The following is a 19,877-nucleotide window of genomic DNA, read 5'->3' as shown; positions in this document are numbered from 1 at the left end:
TCAGGACCTGAACGAAAGGCCATTTGTTCCCCTGACCTGGTGGGCCAATTCCGAAGCTATGTATAGGCCTTTTAGTGATAGGAATAGTCTAGAAAGTAGAGTTTATGCATGAGTAGTGATTTACTGTGTATAATAAATGTGTTTTGATTTGAATCTTACTAATTGTTGTGTTGAGTTATTGATCAGTACTTGAACTTGAACCTCGTGGCGGTATCATAAAGATACCTGGCGACTCTAGAGCAAAGGTTAAACAAACAGAGCAAATTATGAATTAAGAGCCAACCAAACGTTAGCAACACCCCACATTGGGGCAAACAGATGTCAGACAAGGGGGAGGGGGGAATCCTTTTTTGGGGGTTCCCTACCCCTTTGGAGGGATTCCCCATAATTTCATCTCTCCATTTAACCTTCCTCCCAGCCTCTCAGACCCTCTTGATGGAGCTTTCCAGCCAGGCCCAACCAATATCCCAGATGTACTTGAAGTGCAGCCCCAATTAGCCCTTCTTCGGGGGCTCCCTATAGTTCCAGCAGCGGCGACTGCTCAAATCTGGTCAATCCGAATGGCCATTAGCTCTCTAAGGCGAGGTTTCCTCCAGAAATCTCACCTTTAATCAATTAAGAGTAAATGGCTGTTGTGCAGCCGGTATTGACAGGACTGTATTCGCCATCAATCTTTGGTGGCGAGGTGGGAAACCCCATCATCCAAAACATCCGGTCCTGTGTCCCTTTCCATGACCTATTTAAGTGAAATGATATGATCACTATTACGCAGATGATCTCTCACTGCAATTCACTCTATAATTGCCTTATTTAATTCTTAGAACTACATGCAGTACTGCTCTATTCCTTGTTAGGAGGACGGATCATTTTTTAGGCTCTCTTCACCCTCTTTGGCATTTACATTTTCCCCACTCTATATTAGGATAATTGAAGTTTCCTACTATTACTACTCTATTATTTTAAGATTTGTCTGAAATTTGCCAATGGATTTTCCCTTCAATCTCCTTCTCAATGTTTTGGGTTTACAATAAGCAACGTTCTGTTATTACCTGATAACCTGAGAATACCTTCATATCGAGTTCATCCATGTCTGAGTCACTTTCTGAACTAAGCAGTGTTGTGACTGAAGATGTGGTTGTTGCGTAAACTGGTTCCTCATCCCTTCCTGCTTGTTTCTATATTGAAAAAAACAAGGATATGATTATTTCTTACAATGCTACATGTACGTTTCTATTAATTTGCTCTGCCACCTCCACTGAATAAGGCAGACGAATGAGATCCTGGCCATATTCATGCATCATGCCTATGAAGCCAAGACAGCTGCTGATCAAGGGCAAAGTAGTGTGAATGCTGTGGAAAGATTTGACTTAAAGTTTTAGGCCGGTGATCCTTTAACATTGCTTGATGACCCAAGGCAGTAGATCGAGACATCTTGAATAAATCAACCTTCACCAAAAGAGGAAGAACTCAAAAATCACACCAGAGTACAAATAAACTCCAATGAACTGAGTATGTAGAAAATCATTACACTCTGTCCCTACCTGCAACTTTTAACACACGTCACTGCCCTCTTTCTGCCAGTTAGTCTCTTTGCAGTTGATTTCACCAGGCGTTTGTAATGACACGCATAAGCAATTCTGTATGTTAATATGTTCGACCTCCAACCAGCAGATGGCAGTAGAACTACACCACGTGACACTGCAACCTCGAGGAGTCTGGGTGAGGCGACGTCGTGGATAGCAGTGTTTTGTATTAGCTCTCATATTCTAGTTGTTAACAGTTTACAGTTCGTTAGTAGTATTAGTATTGTTTTCTACCCACGTTATTGTCATTTAATAAATCTTAACTAGTCATGAACGAGACGTTCTTTGATGCACTGACTCAACCATTGCAACGCACTGGAATGTTACGTGGATTGTGCACATTTGTATTTACCTGCAAAGTAATGAATGATGTGGCGGGTTCTACATTTTCATCTTGCTCATCCTCACTCTCTTCGAAAGGTATTGGTGATGTTAAATGTTGACTGGTCCAACTGTCTGAAAATGTCTACGTTGGAAAATAGAAAGATTGAGCATTTTTAGCAAAACTGCAGATATTGGGCGTGAACTACCCGAATGGGGACAGAGTCTCGTAACGTGCAAGATTAACTGGGTGTTTCCCGGCGCTCGGAGCGCTGAAATACACCCTGCTATGTAACACCCATCAGGGTAGATCGGGGCCTCAGCGGAGAACTCCCTGATGAGGCTGCACTTAGCCCATTTTCTGCACTGAGAAGCTCTGCTCGGCAGAACTCCTCAGTGCAGTAAGAAAGTGGGACAGCATTTTTGGCATGTGTAAGTACGCGAGTGAGAGGGGAGAGGAGTGTGTGTACATGCATGAAAGAAGTGTTTGTGTGTGAGAGGGGGGTGTATGTGTGAGAGAGGAGTATTTACGTGTGTGTGTGAGAGGGGAGAGAGAGAGGTGTGTGTGTGAGAGGAGTGTTTACGTGTGTGTGTGAGAGAGGAGAGAGAGGTGTGTGTGAGAGAGAGGAGTGTTTACGTGTGTGTGTGAGAGAGGAGAGAGAGGTGTGTGTCTGAGAGAGGAGTATTTATGTGTGTGGGTGAGAGAGGAGAGAGAGGTGTGTGTGTGAGGGAGGAGTATTTATGTGTGTGTGTGAGAGAGGAGAGAGAGGTGTGTGTGTCCGATATGGGAATCACCTTCCCAGATTCACTCCAACCAATAAAAATGACAAAACGTAAGACTTATTGGGCATGATCTTACAGCCATGTGCGCCGGAAAAGCATCTCGCCGCAGCGTACCGTGGTCGGTGAAAGCCAGGAGAACCCACTCCCGGGATCTACCTGCTTCACAATGCCTCGAGGTTCAATGCAATCTCATGAGACATGGCAAGTGGAATCCCGCCCACGATGGGCAGGATCAGTTTTTAGCAAATCTGCATATTAGAGCGAGACAGTAAACCTTATTCTAATGTGTAGATTCCCAAGGTAGCTGAGGCTTTAGGATTCAATCCCTTCGCCTCGGAGACCTCGGGCGAGTGCCGTTTGGTACTGGTCCCCACAAACAGGGACCAGACGGAACAACACTCGTGGGGGTCTCCAAGGGGATCCACAATTACAGCTCGCCAACCCAAAAGTGACTCATTTTTCCTTACTCTCTGCTCCTTTTTGATCAGCTCATACTTGTCTAAGGAATTTTGAAAGAATATAACCAATGCCTCTACTCCCTCTGAAGCCACTTGTTTTAAGATCCTAGGATGCAAACCATCAAATCCAGTTGAATTGTCAACCTTTCGATTTGTTGGTTTCGCAGCATCTTTTCCCTGGTGATGGTGACTGATTTAAGTTCCCCCCCACCCCCCCTTTCGCCTCTTGCTCTTCAAATACTTTCAGGAAGTTTGCTAATCCTTCTGCAGTGAACACCGTTACAAAATACCTCAACATCTCTGCCATTCAATTATTTTTCATGATTAATTCTTCAGATTTACCCTCTAGAGAACCAACAACTAGAATGGGATGATACCCATTGGAGTGGTAATCTTATTGAAAAATATCATCCTGAGGGGACTTGATAGTATGGATACCGGGTGGATGTTTCCTCCTGTGGGGAGGTCCAAAATAAGGAGTACAGTTTACAATAGTGGGTGCGATTCAGCAGCCTCGTCGCGCCTGACTTGGTGTTGGGATGAGGCTGTTGAATCTCGCAAGAGTCACAATCTGGATCTTGCCCTCATTTAAATATGTATTCTCAGGATTCTCCCGGTGTCCAGGACCTAATGGCGGTGCCTGGGAGATCTTGCCAGGCCACCGTTTAGTACTGCTCCACACAGACATGGCACCTCGGGAGAGGGGGTGGGGTCTTCCAGGACAACTGGGGGAGCATCTCCCAGGCCCCCAGCTGGTCAGGGCCAGGGCAGGGTGGCGGCCTGGAACCCCCTCTGGAGCCAAGGCACCCTGGTCAGCCTAGTGGAGGGCAGGTGAGGGGGTGTTGTTGGGGGCTACCCCAAGATTGTGGGGGGGGAGGGGTTGTAAATGGGGGAAGGTACGTGGCCTGAAAGTTGGGGGGGTGGGGGAGGGGGGTGGGGGGGGGAGATCTGGGTGTGGTGAACCACTGTATTAGAGGATGTAACGTAGGACCTGCACTACAGGTTCGCCGGTGGCCCCTGCCGGCTGGCTCCGCCCACTAAGAACTGTATAAATATGCATGACCTCCATTGCCCTGCCATTTCGTCAGCTGCAGCAGGAGGCCACACATCTGACTGCAATCAAGCCACAGTTGTACCCAATCTGCGTCTTTGTGCAATTGATTGCGCATCACTGGGTGGCCTTACAAAAGGTGCCCCTATCTCTGAGGAGCCTTTCCTGCTGGGTTCGTCAGCAGGAAATGACTCAACTGCCTCGGTGGAGAGAAACTCCCCGAGGCCAAAATAAAACAGAAATGCCATTGCATTGTGGGAAAGACCCTGCGAAACGGGCCCACAACCAGTTGAATCGCACCCAGGAGGTCTCGTCTTTAAGGCAAAGATAAATAAAGATTTTATTTTTCTCTCAGAGGGTTGTTAACCTGTGAAATTCTGGTCCCCAGGAAGCAGTGGAGAATTTATAACGACGAGGGAGTTGAGAGTTTTGGTGGCAAACAGGAAGTGGAGTTGAGACCACATTAGATGTTCAATGACCTTATTGAATTGTGGAGCATGCTCAGAGGGCTGAATCATAGATTATCATAGAATTTACAGTGGAGAAGGAGGCCATTCGGCCCATCGAGTCTGCACTGGCTCTTGGATAGAGCACCCTACCCAAGGTCAACACCTCCACCCTATCCCCATAACCCAGTAACCCCACCCAACACTAAGGGCAATTTTGGACACTAAGGGCAATTTATCATGGCAATGTATAATGGACTGCTCCTGCTCCTATGTGCTATGTTTCTATGTTATCCAAGTGCTTTGTCACACAGTCCCTGAGGATATTATCCAGTAATTTCCCATGACTGATCTCAACTATCTATAGTTTTCTTCTAACACTCTCTCCTTCCCAAAATGATGGAGTGACATTTACAACTCAGGAAAAATTTCATTCTTCCAGTGTTACGAGCTTGGACCAATCTGCCCATGGGCTAAAAGAGAGACAGCATTAAAAACCTTCAAAGTATAACTGTATTCTTCTCTGTTACATTCAGGTTACCAGAGGGTTAGTTCCAATGATTCAAATGGTCTTTTCTTACCTCAACTTTTCTCAAGTCCTTATGTTGCAATATCCTAAAACAGTGACTCCCTTAACAATATTGATGGCATGTGCACAGCAAAAACCTCAGCATTGCACAAGAAAACCTGTCAATTGGACTGATTTATTGAACTGAGCTCGCACCACCAAGGAGGTCTTCAGTTTGATCTCAGCCATATTTTAATTTGAAGAATCTGATTTGGAGTTTCCTGGGCTAGCCAGCCTCATTTGGAGGGGTGCCAGCCTCTTAGCAGATGGCGTGGGTTACAGAAGAGGTGCAGACTATCAGTTTGACTAACCCACCTGGTCACCATCCAGTGGTGCTAGCTGAGAACTTGCATGTAGACACTAGCAGGGACTGAGTGACCTGTTGACACTCACAGTAAAAGCTTACTCATGAACAATTATCACTCGAGGTGATGAATCAAAGTGGGCTGAAACCCCACAAACATTGAGGTCATCCAGGAAAAGGGGGATAACGACAAAAAAAGGAAGATGGAAATAAATTAACTTTTGCACCTGAGTAACTGATACTCTTTGTTGGTCGGATGGAAAACTTCCTATTTCCACTAGATCCTTCCCGTTTTGTATTTCTGGTGGTTTGCTCCATGTCCCTGGGAAGTATGTGTCTATAAGATACAATGGTCTTTTCCTTGGTTTCTCTGAGTCTCTGTCTGTGTCCCAGCTTGTAATAGGTGCGGGGACAGGTGTTTCCGAATCCAGCATTTTCTCAATGTTATCAGAATTCTTCTGGATTGATAAACAGAGCGAGAAAGAGAAAGTTTAACTGTAGTAATATTTTTCTGGAATTTCCACTCCCCACGATGCAGATTAAACCTTGTGCAGCCGTCTGCATGGGACAGAGCAGGCAACTGAGGTCCAATTCACATTTTGCATTAGGGATTAGAATCATAAATTACAGAAGGAAACCATTTGGCCTCAGACAGAGCCACTCAAATTGTCTAAGTTGCCTGCTCCTTCTCTGCAACACCGCATTTTCTTCCTTTTCCAGTAGTTACGCAATTCAATGGGAACTTTCTGTCCGCAAAATGGCTGCTCCATTTCCTACATTACAACAGTGACTACACTTCACAGAGATTCAAATGAAAGGTCGCGACCTGAAACTTTAGCTCTATTTGTCTCTCCACAGATCCTGCCAGAGCATTTCTGGAATTGTCTGATGTTATATTTGTGTTTTTGGGATTGATTGAGAGATAAGCATTGGCAGGGATCCCAGGGATAACTCCCCGCTCCTCTTGGAAGTAGTGCCATAGGGTCTATTGTACCTCACCAAGAGAAAGTTAACTGCCTGAATTTAACTTCTCACCCAAAAGATGGTATCCCTGACAGTGAGGCACACTCTCAGTACTGCACTGGAGAACCAAACTGGAGTTTTCGGTATCGGGGGTTTCTCCTAAATCCCCCGATGGCCTGACGGTGGCGTAAAAAAATGGCGCGAACCACTCCGATGTCGGGCCAACCGGAAGTTCTGGAATCCTCCACGCATCCTCCGTGCTGACCATGGCGGAGCCCTACAGAGGCCGGCACGGAAGGAAGGAGTGTCCCCACGCCACTGACCCGCCCGCAGATAGGTGGGCCCCGATCACAGGCCAGGCCACCATGGGGGACCCCCACGGGGCCGGATTCCCCCCGCGCCCCCCCCCCCCCCCCCCCCCCCCCCCCCCCCGAGGATCGCACCAGCCGGCCTACCAGCTAGGTCCTGCCATGCGGAACCATGTCTATTTCACGCCGGCGGGACTGGCCAGAAACCAACCGCTGCCCGGCCCATTGGGGCCCGGAGAATTGCCGGGGGGACCGCTGCCAACGACCCCCGACCAGCGTGGCGTGCTCAGCGCCCCCGCCCGAACACTGGCATCGGAGAATACGGCAGCTGGTGTCGGAGCGGCGAGGCGGGATTCACGCCGCCCCCCGGGGATCCTCCGACCCGGCGGGGGGGTCGGAAAATCCCGAATGGGACTTGAAACCAAATCTTTTTACTCTGAGACGAGAATGTATCAGCCGAGTCACAGCTGACACTATGAAGATTGTTAAAGAAAGAAAATAGCATTGTACCTGTACAGATTCTTTGGCTTTTACGTCAGGAACCATCGCAGATTGCGTTTCTAGTGGTCTGTTCCACGTCTCAGGAATTTTTGTGTCTACTACATAAACAGGGATTGTAGCTGCTCTGAGACCCTCCTCGCCTGTCACGCCTGCTTGGGGACGTCTTTCTAAATCCAGCCCAGAATCAGGTCCAGCAGAGTATTTCTGTGTTCAAAAACAAAGGAGGCAGCTGAATTGTGCTTTTATTTTTCAGAAATTTCCATCACCCGAGATGCAAATGCTCCAGGACCAACAAAAACTGCAACAGATGAAGCTAGACGACAAGAATATGAAACTACATTACCTGTGTATCTCTCTGGGGATCTTTCTGGGGAAGGTGGGACCTCTACAGACAGGATGGTCTACATCTGAACCTGAGGGGCACAAATATCCTGGGGGGGAGATTTGTTAGTGCTCTTTGGGGGGTTTAAACTAATGCAGCAGGGGCATGGGAACCTGGATTGTAGTTTTAGGATAAGGGAGAATGAGAGTATAGAGGTCAGGAGCACAGATTTGACGTCGCAGGAGGGGGCCAGTGTTCAGGTAGGTGGTTTGAAGCGTGTCTACTTCAATGCCAGGAGTATACGAAATAAGGTAGGGGAACTGGCAGCATGGGTTGGTACCTGGGACTTCGATGTGGACATTTCGGAGACATGGATAGAGCAGGGACAGGAATGGATGTTGCAGGTTCCGGGGTTTAGGTGTTTTAGTAAGCTCAGAGAAGGAGGCAAAAGAGGGGGAGGTGTGGCGCTGCTAGTCAAGAGCAGTATTACGGTGGCGGAGAGGATGCTAGATGGGGACTCATCTTCCGAGGTAGTATGGGCTGAGGTTAGAAACATAAAAGGAGAGGTCACACTGTTGGGAGTCTTCTATAGGCCTCCAAATAGTTCTAGGGATGTAGAGGAAAGGATGGCGAGGATGATCCTGGATAAGAGCGAAAGTAACAGGGTAGTTATTATGGGAGACTTTAACTTTCCAAATATTGACTGGAAAAGATATAGTTCGAGTACATTAGATGGGTCGTTTTTTGTACAGTGTGTGCAGGAGGGTTTCCTGACACAATATGTTGACAGGCCAACAAGAGGCGAGGCCACGTTGGATTTGGTTTTGGGTAATGAACCAAGCCAGGTGTTGGATTTGGAGGTAGGAGAGCACTTTGGGGACAGTGACCACAATTCGGTGACGTTTACGTTAATGATGGAAAGGGATAAGTATACACCGCAGGGCAAGAGTTATAGCTGGGGGAAGGGCAATTATGATGCCATTAGACGTGACTTGGGGGGGATAAGGTGGAGAAGTAGGCTGCAAGTGTTGGGCACACTGGATAAGTGGAGCTTGTTCAAGGATCAGCTACTGCGTGTTCTTGATAAGTATGTACTGGTCAGGCAGGGAGGAAGGCGTCGAGCGAGGGAACCGTGGTTTACCAAAGAAGTGGAATCTCTTGTTAAGAGGAAGAAGGAGGCCTATGTGAAGATGAGGTGTGAAGTTTCAGTTGGGGCGATGGATAGTTACAAGGTAGCGAGGAAGGATCTAAAGAGAGAGCTAAGACGAGCAAGGAGGGGACATGAGAAGTATTTGGCAGGTAGGATCAAGGAAAACTGAAAAGCTTTCTATAGGTATGTCAGGAATAAGCGAATGACTAGGGAAAGAGTAGGACCAGTCAAGGACAGGGATGGGAAGTTGTGTGTGGAGTCTGAAGAGATAGGCGAGATACTAAATGAATATTTTTCGTCAGTATTCACTCAGGAAAAAGATAATGTTGTGGAGGAGAATGCTGAGCCCCAGGCTAATAGAATAGATGGCATTGAGGTACGTAGGGAAGAGGTGTTGGCAATTCTGGACAGGCTGAAAATAGATAAGTCCCCGGGACCTGATGGGATTTATCCTAGGATTCTCTGGAGGCCAGGGAAGAGATTGCTGGACCTTTGGCTTTGATTTTTATGTCATCATTGGCTACAGGAATAGTGCCAGAGGAATAGTGCCAGAGCAAATGTGGTCCCTTTGTTCAAAAAGGGGAGCAGAGACAACCCCGGCAACTATAGACCGGTGAGCCTCACGTCTGTAGTGGGTAAAGTCTTGGAGGGGATTATAAGAGACAAGATTTATAATCATCTAGATAGGAATAATATGATCAGGGATAGTCAGCATGGCTTTGTGAAGGGTAGGTCATGCCTCACAAACCTTATCGAGTTCTTTGAGAAGGTGACTGAACAGATAGACGAGGGTAGAGCAGTTGATGTGGTGTACATGGATTTCAGCAAAGCGTTTGATAGGGTTCCCCACGGTAGGCTATTGCAGAAAATACGGAGGCTGGGGATTGTGGGTGATTTAGAGATGTGGATCAGAAATTGGCTAGCTGAAAGAAGACAGAGGGTGGTGGTTGATGGGAAATGTTCAGAATGGAGTTCAGTTACAAGTGGAGTACCACAAGGATCTGTTCTGGGGCCGTTGCTGTTTGTCATTTTTATCAATGACCTAGAGGAAGGCGCAGAAGGGTGGGTGAGTAAATTTGCAGACGATACTAAAGTCGGTGGTGTTGTCGATAGTGTGGAAGGATGTAGCAGGTTACAGAGGGATATAGATAAGCTGCAGAGCTGGGCTGAGAGGTGGCAAATGGAGTTTAATGTAGAGAAGTGTGAGGTGATTCACTTTGGAAGGAATAACAGGAATGCGGAATATTTGGCTAATGGAAAAGTTCTTGAAAGTGTGGATGAGCAGAGGGATCTAGTTGTCCATGTACATAGATCCCTGAAAGTTGCCACCCAGGTTGATAGGGTTGTGAAGAAGACCTATGGAGTGTTGGCCTTTATTGGTAGAGGGATTGAGTTCGTGAGTCAGGAGGTCATGTTGCAGCTGTACAGAACTCTGGTACGGCCGCATTTGGAGTATTGCGTACAGTTCTGGTCACCGCATTATAGGAAGGACGTGGAGGCTTTGGAGAGGGTGCAGAGGAGATTTACCAGGTTGTTGCCTGGTATGGAGGGAAAATCTTATGAGGAAAGGCTGATGGACTTGAGGTTGTTTTCATTGGAGAGAAGAAGGTTAAGAGGAGACTTAATAGAGGCATACAAAATGATCAGGGGGTTGGATAGGGTGGACAGTGAGAGCCTTCTCCCGCGGATGGATATGGCTGGCACGAGGGGACATAACTTTAAACTGAGGGGTAATAGATATAGGACAGAGGTCAGAGGTAGGTTCTTTACGCAAAGAGTAGTGAGGCCGTGGAATGCCCTACCTGCTACAGTAGTGAACTCGCCAACATTGAGGGCATTTAAAAGTTTATTGGATAAACATATGGATGATAATGGCATAGTGTAGGTTAGATGGCTTTTGTTTCGGTGCAACATTGTGGGCTGAAGGGCCTGTACTGCGCTGTATTGTTCTATGTTCTATGTTCTAATCAGTTTATTCCTCAGAAGCAAGGAGGCTGAGCAGAATGCTGTGGCCACATGCCTGAGGCTGAGAAGGATCTGGGAGTCCTCGTGCATGAGTGACAGAAAACAAGCATGCAGGTACAGCAGGCAATAAGGAAGGCACATGGAATGTTGGCATTTATAGGTAAAGAAATAGTGTATCATAGAGTCATAGAATTTACAGTGCAGAAGGAGGCCATTTGGCCCATCGAGTCTGCATCGGCCCTTGGAAAGAGCACCTACCCACACCTCCACCCTATCCCCGCAACCCAATAACCCCACCTAACCTTTTTTGGGGGGCACTAAGGGCAATTTAGCATGGCCAGTCCATCTAATCTGCACATCTATGGACTGTGGGAGGAAAGCGGAGCACCCGGAGGAAACCCACGCAGATACGGGAAGAACGTGCAGACTCCGCAGAGACAGTGACCCAAGCCGGGAATCGAACCTGGGAACCTGGAACTGTGAAGCGACTGTGCTAACCACTGTGTGACCACGCTGCCCGTATAAAGGTAAGGAGTTGCAACTATACAAGGCATTAGAACATAGAACAATACAGCACAGAACAGGCCCTTCGGCCCACGATGTTGTGCCGAACCTTTGTCCTAGATTAATCATAGATTATCATAGAATTTACAGTGCAGAAGGAGGCCATTCGGCCCATCGAGTCTGCACCAGCTCTTGGAAAGAGCACCCCACCCAAGGTCAACACCTCCACCCTATCCCCATAACCCAGTAATCCCACGCAATACTAAGGGCAATTTTGGACAGTAAGGGCAATTTATCATGGCCAATCCACCTAACCTGCACATCTTTGGATTGTGGGAGGAAACCGGAGCACCCGGAGGAAACCCACGCACACAGGGGGAGGATGTGCAGACTCCACACAGACAGTGACTCAAGCCGGAATCGAACCTGGGACCCTGGAGCTGTGAAGCAATTGTGCTATCCACAATGCTACCATGCTGCACTGGTGAGTATCGTGCACAGATTTGGTTCCCTTATTTGAGGAAAGGTGTAGTGACATTGGAGGCAGTTCAGAGGAGGCTCATTAGACTGATTCTAGAGGTGAGGGGTTTGACATACGAAGAGAGATTGAGCAGTGTAGGCCTATACTCTCTAGAGTTTAGAAGAATGAGGGGAGATCAATTTGAGCTGTACAAGATGCAAAAAGTTATGGATAAAGTAGACGTGGAGCAGATGCTTCCTCTTGTGGGGAATTCTAAACGAGAGGTCAAAATCTTAGAAAAGTGGGAGCAAATTTAAAACAGATTTGAGGAGAAACTTTGTGGAATTTGCTACCCCAAGGTGAGGTGGATGCTGGTACAGTGAGTAAATTTAAGGAGGAGGTAGGCAGATTTTTAATTGGTAATGGATTGAAAGGTTATGGAGGATGGGCAGGACAGTGGAGTTGAGGCCAGGTTGGGATCAGCCATGGTCATAGAACATAGAACATACAGTGCAGAAGGAGGCCATTCGGCCCATCAACTCTGCACCAACGCACTTCCGCCCTCACTTCCACCCTATCCCCATAACCCAATAACCCCTCCTAACCTTTTTGGACGCTAATGGCAATTTAGCATGGCCAATCCACCTAACCTGCACGTCTTTGGACTGTGGGAGGAAACCGGAGCACCCGGAGGAAACCCACGCAGACACGGGGAGAACGTGCGGACTCCACACAGACAGTGACCCAGCGGGGAATGGAACCTGGGACCCTGGCGCTGTGAAGCCACAGTGCTATCCACTTGTGCTACCGTGCTACCCTGTCACATTGAGGGTGTTTCGGCTCGGGAGGCTAAATTGCCTCCTCCTACTCCTAGGTCATGTGTTCAAGGCAGGAGATGCTCTGGCTTATTTTGCAATCCAGCTCTTGGTCTGTAGCATTGTAGGTAACAGATGAGGAATATATCAACCATGATAGAATGGCGGAGCAGTCTCATGGGCCGAATGCCCTAATTCTGCTCCTATATCTTACAACCTGAAAATCTTATGAGAGATAAACCTCAACTGATGGGCCTGGGCTGTGGCCTTGAGAGTTGGTTTTACTTTCGCTTTGGTTTGGAGCTGGTTTGTGGCTCTGAGTTTTTACTTTCGTTTTCACATTTGGCTGCTATACTCAGACAGAGAAGTAGTTTGGCCTGTCTCTCTATTTTCAATTTTGAAGAGTTATTCCGAGGAAGAAACCCAATGATTATAGTTACCTGCTATTTTTGGTAAAAAGGAGTTTTTGGTTTATGGGATCTTGTCATTAAATTGGAACAGTTAAAGGGGGAATTTATGAACGGTTATACATAGAGTACTGTAGTTGTGTGGGGTCTTTATGTTTGTCGTTGATAATAATTCTTACTGTGTGTGTTTATGCAAATATAAATTTGTAGAATAAAGTTTGTTTTTTTGATCAAAAGCGCCTAAGACCTCTGTTGAATAACACCTGAAAGACAGGCCCATGTGCTCATGGTAACCAAAATCAATAAACAGTTGTAGGTCAAGTGAACTCCATGATATACTTTGGAGTTTTCTAATCCCTGGCCCATAACAGTGGCTAATTGTAAATAAATGCCTGTGTAACCTCCTGGATTGTGAACTAAATTTGATTTGATTTGATTTATTATTGTCATGTATATTAGTATACAGTGAAAAGTATTGTTTCTTGCATGCTGTACAAACAATGCGTGCCGTACATAGGGAAGGAAGGAGAGACTGCAGAATATAATGTTACATTTATAGCAAGGTGTAGAGAAAAGATCAACTTAAAACGAGGTAGGTCCATTCAAAAGTCTTATGGCAGTAGGGAAGAAGCTGTTCTCGAGTCGGTTGGTATGTGACCTCAAACTTTGGTATCTTTTTCCTGACGGAAGAAGGTAGAAGAGAGTATGTCCGGGGTGCGTGGAGTCCTTAATTATGCTGGCTGCCTTTCTGAGGCAGCGGGAATTATAGACAGAGTCAATGGATGGGAGGCTGGTTTGCGTGATGGAAATTAGGTAATGGCTCACCGCTACACTTCTAGGCACACAATAGGTTGCCTCAACTGTCCTCTGAAGTGGTCTAGCGACTTGCCATGACTGGAAACCATCCACTCCAAAACAGACTCCAAGAAATATTGGACAGAATTATCAGTCACAATGCAAAAAAAAAAAGAATTTCCAGCACAGACGAGCGGCAATAGGCCCATCATGTGTGCACTAGGCAAGAAAAAGCAAGCCACCCAAATCCTCATTTCTAGCACATGGTCCAAATACCATTATCTGGAGAATGAGAGGAATTTCATTGAAATATATAAAATTCTTAAACGGCTTAACAGGGTAGAAACTGAGAGTGGATGAGGTAGGTGATGTGCCATCAATGAACACAAGACGAGTAATGAACGTAACTGAGGCTTTAATAAGCTAAACAGAAAGCCTCCTGGCCTCTGATCCCGAACTGGGGCAGAGCCGGAGATCAGCCACCTTTATACCAAGTCCGAGGGGAGGCGGAGCCATCAGGCAGTGGTTTACCACATTTCATGTAATACAGTAGCAGTTTACCACAATACATATAATATACTACAGTGGTTTACCACAGTAGGTGAAGTGGGCAAGCTTAGAAAGTGAATTGGAAGGTCCTTAGGTAGGAAGTCAGGTTGAGATGGCAGGAAGTAGTCTGTTTGGGTTGGGTTTTAGTTGAGTTGGGTCAAGGGACATTTGGGTTGGGATTAGTCAGATTGTTTAGCGGTGTTAATCAGGACGGGACATCACCCCTGCTCAGGTCAGGGGTGCAGTTGCGTCGTGGAGGATAGTCCTGTTGAGATGGGATGCAGTTAGTGGGGATAGGCAGGTGGTTGGGCGTCAATCAGGTGGGTGGGTGGTTTAGTTGCATGGTCAGGAGTGTTAGCCGGGTGGTCCTGCCACATTTTCTGGTCTGCGGATGGCATGAGGTGCCATGCCTGCAAGAAGATGGGGCATATGGGGAAGAACCGCCCCGCCTCCAAAGCCACCCATAGACACCAAGGCGGCTGCGGTTGGCTCAGCCGCCCCCTCTCCCTTCATTGGCATTACCACCCACGCCCCACAGGGGGACACCGTGCCAGCGCTTACAGGCCAATCGGCTGCCGGTGTGGAGGAAGGAGGGCATCCACCAGGCCTCAAGGCCCGAAAGAAGGCAAGGCGGGGATCGGCTCCACATACCTCAATCCCATCAGCCTGGAGACCCCTGCACCCCAGAACTCCGGCCTGGGGGGGGCCACCGCGCACACTCCAGCTCATCCTGGGCCCATTGACGCCTCAGCGTCGGGTACTGGGTCCGGCATCATTTTGCCGCGGGTCAGCAAGGGGGGACGTGGTGATGTGTGTGCTCCCAGGCCGGCGCGGAAGACGGCAACGTCTCAAACCCGGGAGCAGAGTGTTGAAGGAAGGGGGGTCGATGCGAGGATGGAGGTTTCTTCGGCGCAGGCCACCCCCTGCAAGTAGCACCACTCCTTGGAGGTGGGAGATTGAAACATCATGACCCCCTCCGGTGCAGAGAGAGTGGTGCCCGACCCCTGTCCCTTGACATTACACCACTTCCCTGGAACAGATTAGACAAAGTCCATCACCTTTCAACTCCCGAGCTGTCGCAGCCCCCCCAGCAGGACGCCTCGGGGCGGGTGCGAGCGAGACCCCCGAGGGCTCGTTCTGCCCAATGCTATTTTGAACCCTAGAGGCGTTCCTTTTTGCAACGCCATAGGGCTATGTCGGCTCCCTGACCTCAGAGTCATTGGGCGGTGATGGCGTGGAGGCCCCCCCTTCTCCATCCCAGCCTCCGACAACGGGAGTCCCAATCCCCATCCCGGAGCTTTTTCCGGAACTGTCCCCGGGTCTATCCGATGGCCTGGCGTCGCAAGAGGAGGGGGAGTCTGAGCTGCCACCTCCCTCTGGCCTGATACAATTGGAGGAGTCTGCGAGGAACACGTCTGTCAACGATCCAGGGGGTGGGATCGAGGCAGACCCTGGGCTGGTGGGTGGGACCGCGAGTGTGGCGGAGGCCTCGGTCCCAGACGGCGACTGCTCAGACGAGGACGGCTGCTCGAAGGGGGGCATGGGGGATGATTTTGAGTCCATCTGCAAGGGAGCGGTAGACTCCCTCGAGGGGAACTCCAGTATTTTTTGCGTGCAAACCACGGTCGTCGAAACCGAGTGCAGCTAACCCTCGACTGGTGGTCGGACATGACGCTGCTCATCCAGTCTTCCCGCGCCTATGTTAAAGATGTGTGTGAACATTGCGGGGGGGGGGGGGGGGGGGGGGGGGGGCGCTAATCACGTTCATATGTTTTGGTCCTGGCTAAAGCTGGATGATTACTGGAAGGAGGTTTTTAGGGTAATCTCTAAAGTGGTGCACATGAAACTGGACCCGGGCCCCCGGGAGGCCATATTCGGGGTGTCGGACCAGCCAGGGTTGGAAGCGGTGCAGAGGCAGATGTTGTAGCCTTCGCCTCGTTGATCGCCCGAAGGCGGATCCTGATGGGTTGGAGAGCAACCTCTCCACCCTGTGCCCTGGCGTGGCGGGGGGACCGGTTGGAATTCTTGACTCTTGAGAAGTTTAATTTGAACTGAGGGGAAGGATGGAGGGGTTCTACAATTCATGGGCATTATTCATTATGCACTTGCAAGAATTGGATAACATCAAACATTAGTTGGGGGGGTGGGTGGGAGGATTGGGGGGAGGGGGGCTGTGTAGGATGGTTATGTGTGTTAATGGTGACTATGGGTGATTCCTGAATCCTTTTTGTAATTTGTTTGTGTTAACATGCGGGCTAATGTTTGGGGTTTGGTGGGAGGATGGGATCGTTGTTATTGATATGGGGATTGACATATTTGTTACTGATTATTGTTTATTGTGGTGGGTGAAAAATTTGGAGAAAATATGGAAAAGGAGAATAAAAAATATTTAATTTAAAAATTAATGACAGGAGGGATGCACTCCGCAGGTTCCAGAACTTCTCGGTCCTCCAGGACGTGAAGTATGCGAGGCGTGCTTCCTGCAAAGAAGCCACATGGCTTCTGGAGTGGCGAGGGGGGTCTACATGAGTCACCTAACCTCACGATTGGGCAGGGTGGCTATCTTCTTGGTCCCATATTTTAAGCCAGAGATCTTGGGGGTCAAGGAGCCAGTGCCAGGCGGTTTGCTGAGCCTGACGGTCCGTGAGGGGGTCGAGGTACTTCATTTGTGAATGTCTAGGCTCCCCAGGCTGGCCAGCAGCAGACACCTTTCTTCAAACAAGTGTCCACTCACCTTGGCACCATCGCCGCGGGCGAGTGCATCATTCTGGAGGGTATTTTAATTGCACCCTCAGGACAAAGGACCGCCTTTGTACCCAGTGCAGCTCTCGTGCGGTGGTGAAGTTAAGGAACCTGGTCGGGTTCTTTGACTTGCTGGACATCTGGCGGACTCTCCATCCTGACTCCAGTGTCTTCACTTTTGTGAGGCCTGGGGTCGGAGCGTCCAGAATCGACCGCCTCTACATTTCAAGGGCGTACCTGCCCTGTGTCCTGATGGCCTCTATGCAGCAGGTGCTGTGCTCGGACCACCGTCGCGTGTGACCGGGGTTAGCCCTGTCTCGCTAACAACTTGCTGCTGGAGGACGAGTAGTTCCTGGGCTCGTTTCGTCACTTCTGGACCAGCTGGTGAAGGAATCAGGGAGGCTTCCCCTCCTTGAGGCTATGGTGGGACGTGGGCAAGACTCACGTGCATACTTTCTATCAGGATCGTGCGAGGCGGTCGACAAAGAGGCGGAAATCCAGAGTCGAGGAGTTGGAGAAGGAGGTGTTCGATCTGGAGTCATGTCTCAGTCAGCCCAATGAGGACCCGGCCCTGTGGTCGGTGTACAGAAAGAAGAAGAGTGCGCTGCGGGACCTGCAACTTGTCGGGTCCCGGGGTGTGTATGTGAGGTTGCGGATCAAAATCCTTACGAGCATGGACCGCGGCTCCCCCTTCGTCTACTCGCTGGAAAAAAGGCGCGGTGTTTGTCAGCAGCTCCTTAAGCTGCTGGCCGATGACGGATCCCTCGGTTCGGGCCCAAATTCGAAGCTTCTACAGCGCCATCTTCTCTCCGGATCCATCCAGCGAGGATGCTTGCAGAGTATTGTGGGAGGACCTGGCACAGGTCGGCCCGGAGGGCGCCGAGAGGCTTGATATCCCTATACGCCTGGCGGCGCCCCTTCGCTTTGGGAGAGGAATGCGTCAGGGCTGCTCCTTGTCTGGCCAACTTTATTCTATTTGCATGGAGCCTTTCATGCACCTCCTGCGGAGGAGGTTGTCGGGACTGCTTCTGCGCGGGCCGGGCATTGGGGTGGTCCTTTCGGTTTACGCTGATGACGTGCTCTCATGTTCACCGACCCTGCTGACCTGCGGAGGATGCGAGAGTGCCAGGCTGTGTACTCCGCCACGCCCTCTGCCAGGATCAACTGGGCCAAGCGTTCCAGTCTCCTCGTCGGTCCATGGCAAATCCACCCCCTTCCCATAGGAGCTCAGGCCTTTCACCTGGAGCAGGACCAACCCCCTCTACTTGGGAGTCCATCTTTGCCCGGCTGAGGAATCCTGGCCGGCTAACTGGCAGGACCTGGAGACCAAGGTCACCGCTCACTTGAGACGCTGGACAGGACTGCTCCGAGTGCTCTGTTACAGGGGTAGAGTTCTCGTCATAAACCAGCTAATAGCCGCCATGTTGTGGTACCGCTGGCCACTTTGACCCCTCCCCCTGACTTTGTCAAGAAGATCCAGAGAATGCTTGTAGAGTTCTTCTGGGACAAGAGACTGCACTGGGTCGCTGCTGAGGTTGAGTCTCCCGCTTAGGGAGTGTTGCCCGGCCACGATGTGCCTTCCCCCCAGGAGGAGACCTTTCTCCTTCAGACCCTGCAACGATACCTTTACGTTGAGCCCCCTCCACGATGGTGTGCCCTGACGATGCATTTCCTCCACCAGCTGCACGGCCTGAATTATGACGTGCAGCTCCTGTTCCTAGATCTGCAGGGTCTTCGTTACCCTCTGCAGACGCTGCCCGTCATTTACCAGGACCTGCTCAAAGTCTGGAACATGGGCGCCTCGCACCGCTGTTCCCCCCGGTCAGGACTGGTGACTGCCGTCAGGGAGCCGCTGCTCAGGAATCCGCACCTCCACCAATACCATTTTGAGTGGCAGGCGGAGGAGCGAGCAGTGGCTGCCGGGGTGACCAGGATCGGGGACGTGCTGGGTGGTAGAGGAGTGGGCTGGATGACACCCCATGAGTTGGCACAACGTGTGGTAGTGGACGTCCGGCTCGCGGCCAGTGCCATCCGAGGCATCAAAACGGTTGTGCTTTGACCCGATGGCACTCGCGGTTTGGGGGACGCGCAAGTGCGCGGTGATATCCCGTCTGGGCGAACCCCTGCCCGGACGGAATTCAACATTGGCGCCAAGCCCCGAAACCTCCCTCCCGAGCCGCCTCGCGGAAATGCCTGCCGTGCCTTTTCGTGCTGCGCGGAGGGGTTTCCTGTACGCGCTGCCGCTGCTCACCCTTCATTTCCTTGCCCTCATCTGTCGGCTGGACATGCCATGGCGTGTCTTGTTGCCATTCGGCGGCGGAGGCCTTCACTAGAGGTCTCTCGATGAGGAGTCCTCCCCCTCAATCTTGGGGACCTGGGGTGGAGGGTGTTGCATGCAGCAGTGCCATACAACCACCGATTGCACCGGTTCATGGACTCCCAAGACGCCTGCCATTTTTGCAGCCTCGTGGAGTCCGTGGACCATGTCTATGTTACATGTTTTCGGCTGTACCCCCTTTTTAATTTTCTAACCAATCTTTTGCTGGAGTTTTGTTTGCACTTCAGCCCCATGCTCCTGATCTACCGGCATCCGGCGCGGAGAGGGGCAGGGCACCATCGAGGCCTTCCGTGCCCGGTGGGCACCGCAGGGGCTGTGATGCTTTATTGGCCCCTTTAATTACACTCTTATTTGATGTTTTTAAGTTTAGCTTGATCTTTGTTATGCCCCTAACAGGAGCGGCCTTTTTTGCTTTGTCCCTCAGTTTGTTTCCTTTCTTCTGTTTTGTTCGTGGACCTCAAAAGAGTGGACAATCCACCATGAGTTTCTGCAGCTGCTCTCTCTGTCTCTGTTGCTGCTGCTAATTCCAGTGCTGGTTGCTGCT

General features: G+C 49.7%; 1 protein-coding gene across 4 annotated transcripts in view; it reads right to left on the bottom strand.

Annotated features, from left to right (window-relative positions):
• The window catches only part of LOC140394997 (uncharacterized), a 403,426-nt gene that overhangs the window by 203,194 nt on the left and 180,355 nt on the right, over positions 1–19,877 (bottom strand). For all 4 annotated transcript variants that reach the window (XM_072482288.1, XM_072482301.1, XM_072482311.1 and 1 more), the window contains 4 exons: positions 7,296–7,490; positions 5,742–5,972; positions 1,936–2,049; positions 1,050–1,175 (listed from right to left, as the gene is read on the bottom strand). In XM_072482288.1, the coding sequence (XP_072338389.1) occupies positions 1,050–1,175; positions 1,936–2,049; positions 5,742–5,972; positions 7,296–7,490 (666 nt within the window). The remainder of the gene's footprint in view (positions 1–1,049; positions 1,176–1,935; positions 2,050–5,741; positions 5,973–7,295; positions 7,491–19,877) is intronic.

The sequence above is a fragment of the Scyliorhinus torazame genome, chromosome 2, assembly GCF_047496885.1.
Source record: "Scyliorhinus torazame isolate Kashiwa2021f chromosome 2, sScyTor2.1, whole genome shotgun sequence".
NCBI classification, from domain to species: Eukaryota; Metazoa; Chordata; class Chondrichthyes; order Carcharhiniformes; family Scyliorhinidae; genus Scyliorhinus; species Scyliorhinus torazame.
The sequence above is the reverse complement of the archived record's forward strand: the minus strand, read 5'-3'. Positions and strand labels throughout refer to the sequence as shown.